At 36.1% G+C, this 17,867-nt stretch overlaps 1 protein-coding gene across 3 annotated transcripts in view; it reads right to left on the bottom strand.

Annotated features, from left to right (window-relative positions):
* Positions 1 to 17,867, bottom strand: part of NUP155 (nucleoporin 155) — a 50,387-nt gene that overhangs the window by 10,288 nt on the left and 22,232 nt on the right. For 2 of the 3 annotated variants that reach the window (XM_072605786.1, XM_072605788.1), the window contains 14 exons: positions 17,725 to 17,819; positions 16,346 to 16,434; positions 15,833 to 15,895; positions 15,126 to 15,276; positions 14,188 to 14,254; positions 13,179 to 13,294; positions 12,574 to 12,674; positions 10,259 to 10,392; positions 8,928 to 9,119; positions 7,859 to 7,997; positions 5,485 to 5,620; positions 5,213 to 5,366; positions 4,825 to 4,929; positions 4,201 to 4,355 (listed from right to left, as the gene is read on the bottom strand). In XM_072605786.1, coding sequence (XP_072461887.1) covers positions 4,201 to 4,355; positions 4,825 to 4,929; positions 5,213 to 5,366; positions 5,485 to 5,620; positions 7,859 to 7,997; positions 8,928 to 9,119; positions 10,259 to 10,392; positions 12,574 to 12,674; positions 13,179 to 13,294; positions 14,188 to 14,254; positions 15,126 to 15,276; positions 15,833 to 15,895; positions 16,346 to 16,434; positions 17,725 to 17,819 — 1,697 coding nt within the window. The remainder of the gene's footprint in view (positions 1 to 4,200; positions 4,356 to 4,824; positions 4,930 to 5,212; positions 5,367 to 5,484; positions 5,621 to 7,858; positions 7,998 to 8,927; positions 9,120 to 10,258; positions 10,393 to 12,573; positions 12,675 to 13,178; positions 13,295 to 14,187; positions 14,255 to 15,125; positions 15,277 to 15,832; positions 15,896 to 16,345; positions 16,435 to 17,724; positions 17,820 to 17,867) is intronic. The other variant, XM_072605787.1, reaches the window with a different exon arrangement.

Genomic DNA, 17,867 nt, shown 5'->3' with positions numbered 1-17,867 from the left:
TAGTATACTATCATTTGCTACTCTTTCAGGTGCCATGGCTAAAGATGATACTAAAGCAGAAAAATATACACCATAAATTCCCACAAACTACAGAATTTAAAAGCATTATTATTGCTGTGAGAAAAATTTCACCATGTGGCACAGGCCAAAAGCTTGGTTGGGCAGATTTCACCACAAATAGGTGAAATCCTGAATTGGCAACCCTCAGGGTGTTTTCATCTTTCTAATGTCTTATATATAAAAGTTGCCTAATAATTCTTGTTGCATTGACTTCCTTTGTCAACAAATCTATCCATAAAATGGGGTTCTGATTACCTACATATTTAATTTATCCAAGCTACTCATTTCACAATGAGGGACAAATGCACGCACGATTTGCCAATGTTTCACTGACATTAACATAAAAAAGACTAGTTAAAATGTTTAACACATATCTTATATTTCCCACATACTACACACCACTTATACTAACTGAACTACTTCAAGGGGTCATTTTGAATAACTGAACATTTAGAATTACATAACAATTAAAAAGAAATATAGTTAAATTCCTTTCAAGCAAATCCAGAAGTTCTATTTAATAGCTATCAGTAAAGAATATTCTCAGGTAGAGGGTCCTGAAAATAAGTTATTACCAACAGAACCACAGGATCCAAGGGTTGGAAGGAGGCTCTGAGGCTGACTAGAGTGGCCTCCACTGGACTCAGAACCTCCTTTACCACAGCCTACAAAAGATGGCAACCCTACACCTGCCTCCAGACCTCCAATGAAGGGAAAGCCACCGTCTCCAGAAGCAGCCCAGAAAAACTTGTCTTTATATAACTTTCACCTATTGCTCCTGGTTGTTCCTGTGAGGCCCAAGCAGAATAAATCTCTTCCTTTCACTACCCTCCCTCCTGCCCCCATTTCCATTTGAAAACCTTTCAGGAGTGAAGCTAAGATGGCAGAGTAGAAAGATGTATATACTCTAGTGCTTCCCCCCACAGCCCACAAAATATCTGTAAAAAATGACTCAAAAAATAGAGGAGCAGCAGAAGCCACAGAACAACAGAATGAAAAAGGTTTCCAGCCAAAGGTAACTTGGAAGGCCGACAGGAAAGGTCTATCTCCGGGGAGCCCAGCCCTGGCCACGTGGCACTGGGAGGAACAGGACCTGAACAGACCTCCAGGGCAGAATTCCCAGCAGGGAGGGTCCCAGATCCCTCAACCCATAGGTGACAAAGGAAGCTCCAAAGGTCAGTGGGGGAAAGCTTTCCCAGCTGGGTGAGAGGGGAGCAGGGTCCCTGTAGCAGAGGCAGCAGCAGCAACAGTAGCAGCTGGCAGCTATGTGTAAACAGCTTGGGTCCATTGTCTAGGCAGCTCAGCTTAAAGCCCTGGGGGGGGGGGGGGATTAAGCAGCTGATCTTAACCTCAGACTTCAGTGGCTGCCCCGCGCCTACTCAAAGCCCCTGGAGGAACTGAGCAGCTAATCTGAATCTCAGTCCTGACCACAGTACTGGGGAGAGGAGGAGCACTAGGACCTTCCTCTTAACAAAGGATTCAGAAGTCAAGTAATTGGCTGGGAAAATGCCCAAAAAAGAGAAAAAAAATAAGACCATAGAAGGTTACTTTCTTGGTGAACAGGAGTCTCATTCCATCCTTTTGGATGAGGAAGAACAAGGCATACTGTCAGAGGAAGTCAAAGCTTCTGACTCCAGTACCTCCAAAATGAATATGAAATAGGTTCAAGCCATAGAAGAGCTTGAAAAGCGAGTCAAAAGCTTGCTAAAAGAGAACCAAAAAAATGCTGAGGAAAATAACACCTTTAAAAATAGGCGAACTCAATTGGAAAAAGAGGTCCAAAAATCCAATGAGGAGAAGAAGGCTTTAAAAAGCAGAATTAGCCAAATGGAAAAGGAGGTTCGAAAGCTCACTGAACAAAATAGTTCTTTAAAAGAGAGACTGGAGTTCAGGGAAGCTAATGACTATGAGATAAACCAAGAAGTTAAAAAACAAAACCAAAAGACTGAAAAAAAAAGAAGATAATGTGAAACATCTCATTAGAAAAACAACTGACTTGGAAAACAGATCCAGAAGAGATAATTTACAAATTATGACACCACCTGAAAGTCATGATCAAAAAAAGAGCCTAGACATTATCTTTCATGAAGTTATTAAGGAAAACTGCCCTGACATTCTAGAACTAGAGGGCAAAATAAATACTGAAAGAATCCACTGATTACCTCCTGAAAGAGACCTGAAAAGAGAAACTCCTAGGAATATTGTGGCCAAATTTCAAGAGTTCCCAGGTCAAGGAGAAAACATTGCAAGCAGCTAGAAAGAAACAATTGTACTGTGAAAATACAATCAGGATAACACAGGATTTGGCAGATTCTACATTATGGGATCGAAGGTTTTGGAATAGGACCTATTCCAGAAGTCAAAAGAACTGGGATTAAAATGAAGAATCACCTATCCAGCAAAACTGAGTATAATACTTCAAGGGAATAAAAGGTCATTCAATGATATAGAGGATTTTCAAGCATTCATGATGAAAAGACCAGAACTGAAGAGAAACCTTGACCTTCAAACATAAGAATCAAGAGAAGCATGAAAAGGGAAACAGGAAAGAGAAATCATAAAGGACTTTCTAAAGCTGAACTGCTTACATTCCTACATGGAAAGATAGTATTTGTAACTCTTGAGATTTTTCTCAGTATTTGGGTAGGTGGAGGGATCACGATCACACACACACACACACACACACACACACACACACTACAGATTGAGTTGAATCAGAAGAGATGATATCCATAAAAAAAATAAAATGCGAGAGAGGAAAATATTGGGAGGAGAAAGGGAGAAATGGAATGGGGCAAATTATCACTCATAAAAAAGCTAAGAAAAATCTTGTTCAATGGAGGAGAAAAGGGAGGAGGTGAGAGGGGAAAAGTGAAGTTTACTCTCTCCGCAAATGGCTTAAGGAGGGAATAACATGCTCACTCAATTTGGTATGAAAATCTATCTTACACTACAGGAAAGTAGGGGAGAAAGGGACAAGTGGGGTGAAGGGGATGATAGAAGGGAGGGCAAATGGGAGAAGGGACCAACTAGAAGTAAACACTTTTGGGAAGGAACAAGGTCAAATGACAGAACAGAAAAAAAAAGAGGGGGACAGGGTAGGATGGAAGGCAACATACTTAGTCTTACACAACATGAGTATTATGGAAGTCTTTTCCAAAACAACACATATATAGTATGTATTGAACTGTTTGCCTTCTCAGTGGGGTAGGTAGGGAGGGAGGGAGGGAGAGAAGTTGGAATTCAAAGTATCAGAAACAAATGCTGAGAATTATTATTGCATATAACTGGGAAATAAGAAATACAGGTAATGGGGTATAGAAATTTATCTTGCCCTACAAGGAAAGAGAGAAGATGGGATAAGGGAAGGGGTATGATAGAAGGGAGGTAAGGGGTAATTGAGGGAAGGGGTAATCAGAATGCAAGGTATTATGGGGTAGGGGGAGGGAAGAGATGGGGAGAAAAATTGGAACTCAAAATTTTGTGGAAATGAATGTCAAAATCTAAAAATAAATTAAAAAAAAATAAAATGCACTAAACACTGTAGAAAATTTTAAAAAAAAGAAAAAAAGAAAACCTTTCAAATGCTTCAAAACTTCTCTCATGCTCCCAATGAGTCTTCACACTTTTTCAGACTAAAAAACATTAATTCATTCAAGCAATCTCATATGGCATATTCTCAAGTCTTTTCAATATCCTTCCTTTTAGAAAGGTTCCAGGTAAAGCCTAAATCAGGAAGAGTAGATCATTTCAGTTGTCTCTGACTCTGTGACCCCATTTAAGATTTTCCTGGCAGAGATACTGGAGAGATTTGCCATTTCCTTCTCCAGTTTATTTTACAGATAAGAAACTGAGGCAAACAGAGGTAAATGACTTGCCCAGAGTTACACAGCTAGTAACTGTCTAAGGCCAGATCTGAAGTCAAGATGATTCTTCCTGACTCCAGGCACCACCTAGCTGTTCATATGTTCATAGGCATATAGGCAAATTTCAGCCCAAGCCACTCCAAGTGACCACGAATCCTAACTTAGTAGCACCTGAATAACTAAAGTTATAGTGTTCTTCTAAAACTTCAGTGTCATTTCAGAATTCATGAGATTTACAATTATTTCTCACACTGAAATAAAACCTTTTTCATACCTATGCATATCAGCTAGTTTAGCCAACACTCGAGCAGCATTACTAAAACTCCTGTTCTTCTCAAAGTATCTCCAGAGTAAATCCATATAACGAACTTTGTTTTGATCAACCTTGGCCATACGGACCAGATGTGGCTCCAGAAATGGGGAAGCAATCTGGAAGATTTATAAAGTCAGTTAGAATCATTTACTAATTGCTGGAAATGTAGACACCACTGAAATAAAATTGCAAAATACACAATATCTTTTAAAGTATAATTGTATCTCATTAAGGAAATCAGGAACATAAAAATAAAGTCTTAAAGAACAAGTAAAAAAAGAGATAATCTTCATTAAAAATATGATGTAAGTGCATTAGAAGTGTTGCTTTAACAGGTTGTTCCCTACTGTATCTGAAGCAAGTCATACCCTGACACTTAAGACAGTTGCATACATGTATATATTAACCATTCCTGTCAACACTGAAGATGAGAACTTTAACCTAAGTTCCAGACTGAGAAAAGACACAAATCTGTTCCATATTAACAAGTGCTAAGAGAACACAATTTCCAATCCTTATACAAGTGGGCATGTGTAACCCTAATGCTAATGAAAGAATTAAAATGTGAAGAAAACCCACTCATACCTGCAGCAGCTTGTCTGCGAGGTCCGCTTGTATCAGCCAGTTGTAAAGAGCAATGCTAAAAAGTTCATCTTTGGACCGCTGAGCCAACCTAAGCATCTGTTCAAACTAAAGGATAGAAAATATGCAATAAACATACTGTAAAAACTGACTGATGACTGAGATGATCTGGTGTGTGTGCACACACACGATTTAGTCATAAACATTATTAACAAACAGAAATTGGAGGTTTCAACAGAATCTAGAACGTACAGCAGTACAGTAACAGCTCTGACACAATGCAAGTTCACCGTATGTCAGGAGAACTTCAGGGGCAATTCCCAAGAGACATGTTACCCCCAAGGTTTCCTACACGCCTCTACAAACTTGGTTTCAAAAACTGACTCCTTACGTGATGTCCTGCTTCTTCATTGCTCAGCATGTTGGGGTCTGATGACAAAACTGGAGGACCTGGTTTTTTCGGCACACTGGGAGACTGAGGAGCAGCTTTACTCTGATTGACAAGCTCCTGAAGTGTATCTGTAATGCACTTGTAGCTATTCAACCTGTAAAAGTTTACAAAACATCATAGAGATTTAGATGCTGTTTCAAATGTGAAAACAATAACAAAAAGCAGAATGTATAACCCTGATATACCATTAGGATTGTCAATTGTCAACTTGCCTTTCTTGGAAAGCCTGCAGTCCTACAGTGTCCTCTTCTGGCTCTCCATGTTTATAGAAATGGAGTCCAAGACCCTGAGGATCTTTTTTCTCTGCAGCCGTGAGAGAGAGTTCCACAACACCCTCATAAAAACGCACTAATGGAAAGGAAAAAGTTTGGGGATTACAACTGATTAGCTGGCTACGAACCATGGAAAAACACATCTGAAGAATCCAAACTGCAGGTCATCCAAAGGACAACAGAGAGATGCATAGTGGGTGCAAAAAGGCTGCAGCATATTATCAAATGATGAACACACAAAAAAATAGAAAAAATGTCATCGAAGAGATATATGATGAGATAAGTGGCCTAGTGGATAGCACTGGACTTGGAATCAGAAAAACCTGAGTTCAAATCCTTCATCAGACATTTATTCCTGTGCTACCCTGGCCAGCATCAATTTCCTCATCTGTAAAACGGGAAAAACAGCATTTACCTTATCAGGTTGATGTTACAATCAAATGAGAAAACAGACGTAAAGCACTTTGCAAACTATAAAACACTATGTAACTGTTAGCTACCATTTTTTAAAATGTGATATAATGACTAACCATGATTTGAGAAAACTAGTGATAAAGAATGCTACCCTTTTCCTGACAGAGAAGTGACAGACTAAACTTGCAGAATGTGACATACTTTTGGACACAGTCAACATAAGAATCTGTTTTGCTTGGCTCTGCAAGCTTGTAGTTATTTTTTTAAGTGGGAAGGGGAGAAAGCAGGAAGAAAGATTATTAAGAAATTAATTAAAATACATCAGAATAATATTAAAATACATAAAATAATATATTTTTTAAAAAGTGATGGACCAATCAGGAAGTGTCAGGCTGGACAGCCTGTGTACTGCACTGCACCCCCAAGGATGGGAAGGTAAAGATGGCTTGTGATCAGCAACACTGAAAGAAGGAACCAGGTAAGAGAACACAGATTCCCTGATAACTGAATAATTAAGTACATCTCTTTCTCAACAAGCATACAAAAGTAATATATTATCTTCAAATTTCACTCCTAGTATTTTGGTGTCATCACTGTTATCATCATCAAAAATTGGTTCTTTTGTGTTCCACAGATGGCATGACTCAGGGTACTAACATACCCAAGAAGATAAATTAAATACATTTCACAAATTTTTTTTCCTACTTTTTATTGTCTTAAAAGTTTAGCATATATGGTTTCCAGCTCCCTGCAGGGGATGAAGAAATTCAAAACCATTCTCTACTTAACATCCCTCCTAATCCTAAATTGGTTCCTCCTCCTGATTTTGTGAGTAATACCATCAATCTTCTATTTTATTTTTAATACTTTCATGTGTTTCTCCCTCATCTTTCATATCTAATCCCTGATGAAGTCCTGCCAATATTACTCTTTCAACATCCACATCTGTTCCTTCCTCTTTTCTTTTAATGTTACCACCTTAGTACAGGCTCTCCTTACCACTCACCTTTAATACTGAATAAACATTTTATAATGGATTATTATTGATTCCCCAATACTTCCTACACTAAGCTTTCCCATTTCTGTGTCCCTGATGAAGCTACTTCATAGCTCAAGACGTCTACTCTCTTCTTCTAACCTTGCTAAATTCCTTTCTGTTTTTATATGAACTTTCTATCTTTCCTCAATTGACAACTGCTTCCCCTCTTGAACTGCACCTGCCACTTTATGCTGCATGTCTCTTGAGGGCTCACTGTATCTTATTTTACACTTAGCTCTTTGTCGCTCTTTCTTCCCCTCCTCTAGAGGGTGCCCAGGACTGTAAGCTCCATGAGACAAGGGACTTGTCTGTTGTTTCTCCCAGTGGTTATCACAATGCTCTGTCAAACCACAGGTAAATCAATAAATATTAGCTAAATGAAATATAATCCTTAACTTTCTATCAAGTAAAATAAGGATCACTTCAAAGAAATTCAAAATAATGTCATTTAATGTATAAAAATTCAATTTTAAAATGTTTTTAAAACCTAAGAAAATACATACATATAGAAAAAGCAGTTTGTTTAGACCAACGTGGAAAAAGGAATAGGATATAAAGTTTCAACTGTCAAAATAAAAAAGCATTGAAATGTTTGCAGAATGCACTGCCAATGTCATACAATCACTGGAATCAATACGGGGCACGCTCTGATGCCACTATATTAGGTTCATTAAAATGGAGGGTGAAAACCATAAACCGAGAACAACTAATCTAATGGCTCAGTTCCTTAGCTACTTAAAGATGAGTCTCTGTCAAGATGCTCTCCAATCATAACTTCCCTTACTTTTTGTGTCTCTATTCTATTATTCAACCTTGATCCTGCATGTTAAAAAAAAATATAAAAGACACTTTGATTCTCACCTTGTCTATACTGAGCACAAACATTGGAAAGATCCACTTGATTACTAATTTTCTGATATTCTTTCAGTGATTCCCTTAACATTCTTTCCTTTTCAGGTTTGCTTTGAACTTGTCGGGAGCGCTGAAGAAGCTCATTTGCCTAAACATAAATAGATAATCAGACTATGGAAAAATGTGTACAAGGTAAAGAAACATTCCAATACATTCAATCCAGGCTAGAACAAATATTTTGTTCTATTATCATTAAAATGTAAAAAATTTACAAATTTGATTCTTCATGGTAGTGTGAGACAGAAAGTAAGCCATTTGATGAATGATCTCTAATAAAAGTTAAAAAAGCAAACTTATATTTGATATTCCTAGATTAAAGTTGCAAAGATAACTTTATAATCTTTTTCACCTGGAAGAAGAAGAATATTGCTTTAATTTACTATATGGGTAATTATGAACAAAAGCCTGTATTTGTTTGGGGATATGTGCCTTTGAATTTCCCTTTGTAAAAAAAGAGGATGATAATGGCATTATCTACCTCATAGAGTTATTTTGAGAAATAATAATGAAAATGACATTTATATAGTGGTCTGAAAATGCATTATATACATTATTTCATTTGAGCTTCATAAGGTAGGCAGTACATACATTATTATCATCAATGTTTTATAGAAAAGTACTTTGTAAACCTTAAAGGGCTATATAAATATGAGCTATTAATAAATATAATTTCATTATTATTATTAGGTATCCTTTCCTAATATTTGGTTAAGCTGAATTTTTACTGCAACTCTGTCCTGTACTTTTAAGAAGTGTTTTATATTTTAATTTAATTTCAGGTATTCAGACATGAATGCTTTTTTTGTATAAAACAGAAAGATTTTAAGATATATCATTAAGTCCTCTTTACATCTTAGATCATCTAGTCTAACAAATTCACTATAAAGATAAGAAAAATGGAACCCAGAGAAGTAAAGCATATAGAATGCTCAAGGTCATACAACTGAGTTCATGTCTGGTGCCCTATTAACCAGTAACATCTTACTAAATCCTGGACCCTTTTTAGTAATGCTCATACCTTGGAACAAATTGCATCATCTGTGCTATATAGAAGAGGGCAGATGTCTTGTAAGTGTGAACTGATACCATCAACAGCAGCATTATCTCTGATATAACAGTTGATAAGAGAAGCAATCAATGCTCCAGTCAGCTCTTTGTCTCTAATGACCAGGTCTTTGAAAGTAGTGATCTTCAACTGCTCCTGAAATTCCTAAAACAAAAAAAATACAACTCTGTATTTGAAAAGTAAAGAAGCCAAACATTTCCAAGCAAGATTATACATGTACAAATTTCTCTCCTTTAGATAAAAAGCCTCAAACACAAACTACATTCGTAATACAAAGGAAATGTCATCATTCTTAAATAAACCATTAAATCATTGCATTTGAACTAGAAGGAACCTTCGAGAACTAAGATGACCCCTCCCCACCCTCCCCCTCCACACACACTTTATGGATGAGAAAACAAAAGCATGGAGATTTTGATTTGTCCATCCTTGGTAGGCTGGGACAAAAGGCCAGGCTCTTGGCTTCAAGTCAACTCTTTCGAACACATTTTTACAACCTGTTGGTTATCTATCCTAATTGGATAATAATAGGGATCTAGGAAGTCTGAAACAGTAAACAATTCAAAAATTATTCACATTTATCTTTCTAATTCACTATGTGACTGGCAGGGGGTGGAGGTGGGGGACATGAGGGGAGGGTATATACAGGGGAGAAGCAGCAAATTATATGTTCTGTATGTAGGCTATTGTTTACTTTGCATTTCCAAAGCACACACCACATGATGATGGAAGGAAGGAAGCCCAGAAGACTGCTGACAGAGAAAGCTAGCCAGAGATATCCCTCAGATGAATTACAAAGTGAATATTGAGTTGCTGATATGTTATCAATAATCTTAAAGCCTACCTCAAATCCCAGTGCCTGCCAAATAAGGCTAAAAACTATTATTTAGGTTAGCACTAAGGACATAATTCTTTTCATTTATAAGCAGAGTATCTCTGATAAAACACCACCTTGAGTTTTCTAAACTTCAAAAAGAGTAAGAATCCAAGGAAAGAACTTTACCCAACAAACAAGGAATTTCTAAAAACTCTTACACAGGGGAAGGAATCACTATGAACCAGAACAATATGGACATACACACACACATACTCATTCAAAGGTCAGTTTTTATAACCAGTAACCATGCTTCACACTATTTTGGGATGATCATTCTCCAACATCACTACCATAAATTAATCAAATTTCCAAAACAACTCACTCCTCTAAACTGTAAATAAATGTGAAGCATATCGGAAGAAATAATCTGAACTCTACTGTTAATATGTTGCATGAACAAAAATACCTTCTGAAGTTCTCCTACAATGACAGTGAACTGATGTTCACACAGGAGTTTCCATAAAGCCAAAGCCTGGTACGATTTGCGAACCAACTGCTGGATCCCCTGAAGTGAAATTTTTTCACTCACTTGAGCCTCTGCTGGAAAAATAAAACTTAGGGAGTTCCATAATAAAGATCAATGTAAAACATTATAGCAGTGAAATGACATGCTTAGCATGTAGGCAAGGAACAACAATGAACAGCGGTTCTTCACCTTTTCTGTGCCATGGACCCCTCCGACACTCTGGAGAAGTCCTTCTCAGAATGTCTTAAAATGTATAAGACGGAATTTAAAGTATTACAAAGGAAAGCAATTATATTAATATTATAAAATTAATTCAGAGATCCGTGGTTAAAAACACTTATGTTTTGCAGTGGCTGACAGATTTCTAAGATGTTTCATTCAGGAGCCACTATTATGGCACACCACAGGACACTAGCACTAATGTAAAATGAAAATGGTAAGAGTAGGGACAATGCTCATCCCCAGGAAAGCTCTTGTAATCAGAACACTTGACTAATACATATAAAATTCAATGACTGGTGAGTTTTTACAAAATTGGAGCTCCTTAGAAGCTCCTATGGTTATGAACATTTTATTATTACTCCAAAAAAAGAAATTCTACATCTTAACTTTTTTTCTTTTTTGCTCTTCTTTTGATACTACGTATTGGGGCCATGTCATTGTTGGTTAAGTAAAAGGAAAAAAAAACAAGGGCAAAAGTCATATCGGTTTATTTTAGGCATGATTAAAAAAACTTCAGCATGATAACATTTTTACTTTTTAAAAAATGATTAAATTTTAAAAAATTTTGATGGAAATGAATGCAAAAATATTTTACAATATACTTTACACACAACCAAACCCAATGCAATCAAAATTCAGAGGGATGTAGTAAATTGGGAAAGAATTTTTACAGCTAATCTCGGGAATAACGGCCTCATTTCTGGAATATATAGAGAACTCAGTCAAATGTATAACAATATAAGTCATTCCCCAATTGATAAATGGTCAAAGGATATCAACAGGCAATATTCACAGGAAGAAATTAAACATATCTATAATCATATGAAAAAATGCTCTAAATCACTTTTGATTAGAGAGATGCAAATCAAAACAACTCTGAGGTACCACATCACACCTATAAGATTGGCAAACATGACAGAACAGGAAAATGATAAATGTTGGAGAGGATATGGGAGAGTTAGAACACTAATTCGTTGTTGGCGGAGATGTGAGCTCATCCAACCATTCTGGAGAGCAATTTGGAACTATGCCCAAAGGGCTACAAAAATGTGCATACCCTTTGACCCAGCAACATCACTTCTAGGACTGTATCCCCAAGAGATCATAAAAATGGGAAAGGGTCCCACATGTACAAAAATATTTATAGCAGCACTCTTTGTAGTTGCCAAAAACTGGAAATCAAGGGGATGCCCATCAGCTGGGGAATGGCTGAATAAGTTGTGGTATATGAATGTAATGGAGTACTATTGCACCATAAGAAATGATGAACAAGAAGACTTCAGGGAAGGACTTATATGATCTGATGCTGAGTGAAAGGAGCAGAACCAGGAGAACTCTGTGCACAGCAACGACCACAGTGTGCGAGAGTTTTTTCTGGTAGACTTGGAATTTCGTAATAACGCAAGAACTTCTTAAAAAAAAAAATCCCAATGGTGGTTTTCTAAGGCAAAATGCCTTCCACACTCAGAGAAAGAAACATGGAAGTCATTCGCAGAATGTAGCAGATCATGTTTGTGTGTATGTGTGTTTTTGTGTATCATGTTTTGATTTGTTATATGATTTCTTCCATTTATTTTAGTTCACCTATACAGCATTACTATACTGAAAACGTATTCAATAGGAAAGTATACGTAGATCATATATAGAATTGTATGGTGTCTTGGGGGGGGTGGGCAGGTGGGGGGGGGTAAAAATATAACCTTTTTGGTAGTGATCGTAGAACATTAAAAAAAAATAAATGAATAAAAAGAAAAAAAGAAAACTTTACAGATACCAGGTTAGCATCATTAATTAAAGTTTACCCCAGTAACTAAGAAAATGATGGTAATTTTATGCTGTCCTGTAAATGACTTAAATTCATTCATTCCAATCAACAAGAGAGGGATCAGGTCCTTTTATCTTTGTTTCTCTCAAAACCAAGCACAGAACTCTGTACAAAGCAGGAAATTAATATTTGTCAATTGGTAAATCTGACTAACTGATACTCTAGACTGGAAATATTCAAGCTTAATTTTGCAAAAATAATAACATACCATGGAATTTCCTCTGTAATTCCTGTTGCATTTGTTGAGAACTTCCATTTTCAGGACGCATGAATCCAATAAGCCTCTGCTGCACTCTGGCAGGGGTAGTACTGAAATTGGAATAAAAAATTTAGGCAGCTGAAATTTCATAGAATTATATTTCCTTCACCCTTGAAGTTCCAAAGACTTGGTATGAGGAATGGTGATAAAAGCAGGTATAAAAGAGTATATTATCAGAGCTATATTCCCCCTTTAATATTCTCAAGGAAAAAAAACTGAGAGAAAAACAATAAAGCATGTCAAATATTTGGGCATGAATCCAAATTCAAAAAATATGAATATTACATGACAATTTTGGCAGAAATCAAAGTAAAATGAATAAATGAAGGAATATTCCTCACTAATATCTAGATGAGGCAAATATAGTAGGCCTGCCTTATCTGAGAATGATTAGTACTGGAAAAATACCATTTAAAGTAAATTCATTTAAGACATGGACCAACATTTTATAGTAAATGGTGAAAAGATGGTCTGAATGAAACTTTATACTTAAAAATGAAACAAAAATGATTGTTAAAATAAAAAAATTTTTAAAAGACAAATTTTGTTCTTACTGTGGGTTGCCTATGGGTCCACCTGCAAACTGTGAATTTCTATCCAGAAATTCTTGCAAGCCTTTTAGTTCCTGTAGCACTGATTCTAGCAGCTGAGGTGGTACACTACTTTCAATCTACAAATAAGAGGAATATTTTAAAAAGCTGAAAAACTTTACATTACAAAACAAAATACGTAGTAATTTGAACATATAGTATTGAATAAAAATAACTTGATGGGTTCACTGTGAGAAGCAAGATTTTCAGAAACAACAAAGGGAGCTACCCATTGATTCATACTGAGACTAGAACAAAGGGATTAGTAAACAAATATGGAAATAGGATATCAGAGCTGAAAATATGACAGATAACTTTTGTGTTAAAAAAAAGACAAGCAAAAAAGAGAAAAGTATGTTGGGTTTATATTTGTAAATCAATCAGTAAATATGTATTAAGCACCTACTATGTGTCAGGCACTGTGCTAGGTGCTGGGATACACAGAGATTTCCAGATCACTTCAGCTGTGTGTCATCATCTATAAAATGAAGATTTTGGCCCTGGTGACCTGTGAGATCTCTAAGACTCTGATTCTAATCTGATGGAATACAAAAGTAAATGAGACAGCTCCAATTCTACAATCTTTAGCAGTGGATGAAAGAGGATATCTGAAAGGTCACCAACTCAACACAACTAGAAGAAATATATACATATACATACGTGTGAGTGCATGTACAAATACAGTACACGGTTTTTTTAAAAAATTTAAACTTTAAAGTGTTTTAATTTGACATAAATCATGAAGTACAAACAGAAAAATGTTTCTCATTTAAAAGTCTAATACATCTAGTGTATCAGTTTGGTTTCTTTGATTATATTTATCATTTGGGAGGACTTAGACAATTATTAGGAGTCCCTGTAAAATGATAGTAATATGTAAAAAGAAAGAATCAATAAAACATATACTAAGAATTAAAAAAAGAGGCTAATAAGTACAAAGCAAAAAAACTAAAAATCAGCACCCCACATTTACCGCAATAATCTCTCTGTTGCCACTCTTGAATACTCTCTCCACAACTAAACTTGCATCCCAAATATTTCTGAAACACAGAAGAATATTTTAATCACCTAGTGCACTGACTCAATAAAAAAAGTCTAAACATTGTTAATGACCTTCATCTACTATATCAATTAAAACACACAATGCTGAAAAAATCAGCTGCTTTTGTACTTGGCATGTGGCCAAAAGTCACATTTACTTAATTTATTGAATTGTTATTGAGAGAAAATAACGTAAATGGTAGTTTATGTAAGGCCACTAAAAAGAGACTCTTGCAATCATCCTGATAAAATATACGAAGAGAGTCAGTTCCATAAGATGATGTGGGTGGAGGCAAGCAGAACCAGCAAACATATGCACACCCATAACGATGTAAAATAACTTTAAGTGAAATACGTGTCATTATAATAATGCAACCTGGCCCTGGAAAAGAGATGAGCAAGTGCACCTCCCACTCTTCTCTGCACACGCTGGGTGGGTAACATTGCGTATGGTGCGCGATTTAGTTGGCTAGGCTGACTTCTTTTCCTGTTTCCTTATTGTCTCTTATAAGAGATGACTTGCTCAGTATGGAAGGGGAGACAGATATTTTTAAAAAAGGAAAACAATGTAAAAACAGTATCAGCAAGTACTTAAATATAACGGATGCTGGGGCTACTTTGTAGCATATAGCTTCCCTTTATTTGAACGAACTGTCTTTGAAAACCCAGGGGAGCGTGGCCATGTGTAAATCACTTACAATCTCCCCTTTTTGTTGTTTTGTTTCCAGGGATTTTATTTTCTGGTTTGTTTAAACAAAAATTAGTATCAACAAAAAAAAATGGAAAAGAAAATTATATTGTGTTATGTTACAATGAATAGAAAATGTCACAGAGCTAATTCAAATAATGCATTTTCTGTAAGCAACTTACCCCATAATTCGAGAGAAGTAAATGCAGATACCATTGTGCTTGCCAGAATACACCATCTCTGGCCCAGTCATAGAACTCATACTTGTAGGAGGCTGAGATAACTGGCTTCCAGTAAGATACACTGGTGTTGACATGGCAGGAGAATGCACACCTAGGACACACACAAATCCTTAAAAAGCTTCCTAACCTTCAAAAAAAAAAAAAGGTTTTCCTCATGTGAACGACACAATTAAGCAGACACTTGGTTTAGTGTTCCTCAATACCTTATCTAGGTCCAAATGTGGGGGGACCCTAAAATATCTACGCCATTATGAGAGGAATGCTAGGTATAGGTAAAGGAAGACAGACGATATTTTCACCTTCTCTTCTGTCTGGAACATAACTATGTTGGAGCTATTTCAGAACTTGTCTACTCTAGCACCTGAGTAAGGGATCTGCCATGAATAACACTAATGGCATTCTGTCAAATTGAGTCCCCCTGTTGCCCCGTGGTAACAGTAGCTGTAATGTCCTTTTGTGACTTGGTCTATTTTCATTCATTTACTGAATGTCTGCAAATTAAATTGCAGTACCAAGAGAAGAGAAGGAGAGAAGAGAACTTCCACTGCTAATTCCTACCAGAGACAAAAATGTAAAATATTAACCAAAGAATATTTAGGGTAGGATTTAGCTTGTCAATGCTTTTAAGTCTAAAATGGATAAAGTACCTGGAGATGGTGTTCCCAAAAAGGATGGATTAGGATATGGACTACCGACAGGCATAGGGGAACCTAAAAATAAAATCAGAATATATTTATAAAGAAACATAAAAACCTTTGGAAATAGATTCTATATGGGAGAAAGCACCCCTCAAACCCAAAGGGCCTGTGAGGACAATATCCTCACAGGTAGGAAGGACAGAGCCCAGGGAAGCTCAACACTCCCCAAGGAATCTATTGGAGGCAAAATAATTGATTAATATGATTGCAGCTTTCTCAGAATTCTCACTTTGGGGAATGCTGGTGCAAAGTTTTAGTTGTCAGGGAAATGACAACTAATTTTTTTAAATGATGCCAATGTGCTATGAAATTTAAGATATAAGGTGACAACAGATATGTATGTTCTTCCACAAAAAAAAAAGCAATAATTAAAACAATGAAATGCTTTCAACATTTAAAAAACACTGTGGTAATAGTTACAAAAAAAACTGAAATTGTTTAATTTCGTTGCTTCATACTTACTAGGATAGACAGGAGACCCCAAAAGGGGTCCAACATTACTTGGAGGAGGAAGAGCTGATGGAAATCTCATCTGTGCCTCTCCACCATACCTATAGACAAATCCTCAGTTACTGCATTCAATATATATGTTGTTCAGAAACTGTTAGGTTCAAAATGTTTAAAAGGTAAAAGCATTATAGTGAAATATACTTCTTAAAATTATATCAACTATATGTCCATTATAAACATTTTTTTATACAAAAACAGCATTGTAATTTCCATATGACTGCCTTTTGCTTTTATTTCTAAAATCATACCGCACTTTCTAAAAATATTTTTTCAAAGAAAACACCTCTAAGAACTATTTAAAATCCTTCACTGTCACTAAAATTTGACTCATCACAGTGTAAATGATACAAAATAGTAGAAGCTTAAGAATTAAAAGGGAAATCATTTATTTCAACTTCTACTTGAAGCATGAATCCACTCTATAATTTGACTGAAAAATAGACTTTAGGGTAGAGAAAAGAAACTCGCTATCTTTCTCATTTCAAAAGCAGCCTATTACTTTTTTGTACATCTCTAAGTGTTTTACGCATGCACACATGCATACATACATGAACTGAAATCCATTTCCTTGTAATTTCTAGTCACTGTTCTCAGGAAATAAGCAGAATCAATCTAATTCTTCCTCAACATTTAATTGGGGGCTTGTATCTCAAGGTTAATCAGAAAAAGAAAGGTAATGGGAATCAGAGCAGGAAAAGCATTAATCAATTTAGTCCCTCTCCTATTACAAAAGAAGAAACCAGAGAAGTTAAGTAATTTGCTCATGGTCACTCCAGTGGTAAGTGGAAAAGGTCTAATTTCAAACCAGGTCCTCTGGTTTTGAAGCTTATGAAATTCTTTGTCCTAATGGAAACTATATTTCATAAAAGATTTAACAAACTAGACTCACAAAATGTTACCACAACGTCAAGAAATAAAAGAGGAAGAGAAAATGGAGAAAGGAAGAAAAAAAAAGTAAGATGAAACACACTGTGGTAGCTGAGGTTTAAGTTAGGAGGAGATGAAAAAGGAGGTGCACATCTCATTTATTATTTTCATCTGGGCTACATAATTGTGATTTGTTCAATGTCAATGGTCCCTGATCAAAGGCAATTTTGTTCTCTTATCCTCTTAGCATTTCTAAGGAAGGTACATGGCACAAATCTCTTTTACAAATGTGTACTGATTGGTATTCAATTTCTTGTTTAAGAGCTACTCATTTAACAGTCTAAATTTGAAACTAGGTCTAATGTTTTTCCAACAATATTTTAATTTTAAAAGCTACAATTCCAGGATTCAGAGATATAAGTGAAACAACGTAATACAGATGAAATGAATATTTATTTGTATACCTGAAGAATGCACGAGTTGCCCAAGCAGATACCTCTCTATCACAGGCAGCAGTAGAGCAAGCCAAGATAAGGCAAGTTGCACAAGCCTGGTCCTCCTATAGAAAATACTACCATCCATAAATGTTGCAAATATGAAAACATCT

This window comes from Notamacropus eugenii, chromosome 4, assembly GCF_028372415.1.
Source record: "Notamacropus eugenii isolate mMacEug1 chromosome 4, mMacEug1.pri_v2, whole genome shotgun sequence".
Taxonomy (NCBI): Eukaryota; Metazoa; Chordata; class Mammalia; order Diprotodontia; family Macropodidae; genus Notamacropus; species Notamacropus eugenii.
This window is presented reverse-complemented; position numbering and strand designations above follow the sequence as displayed.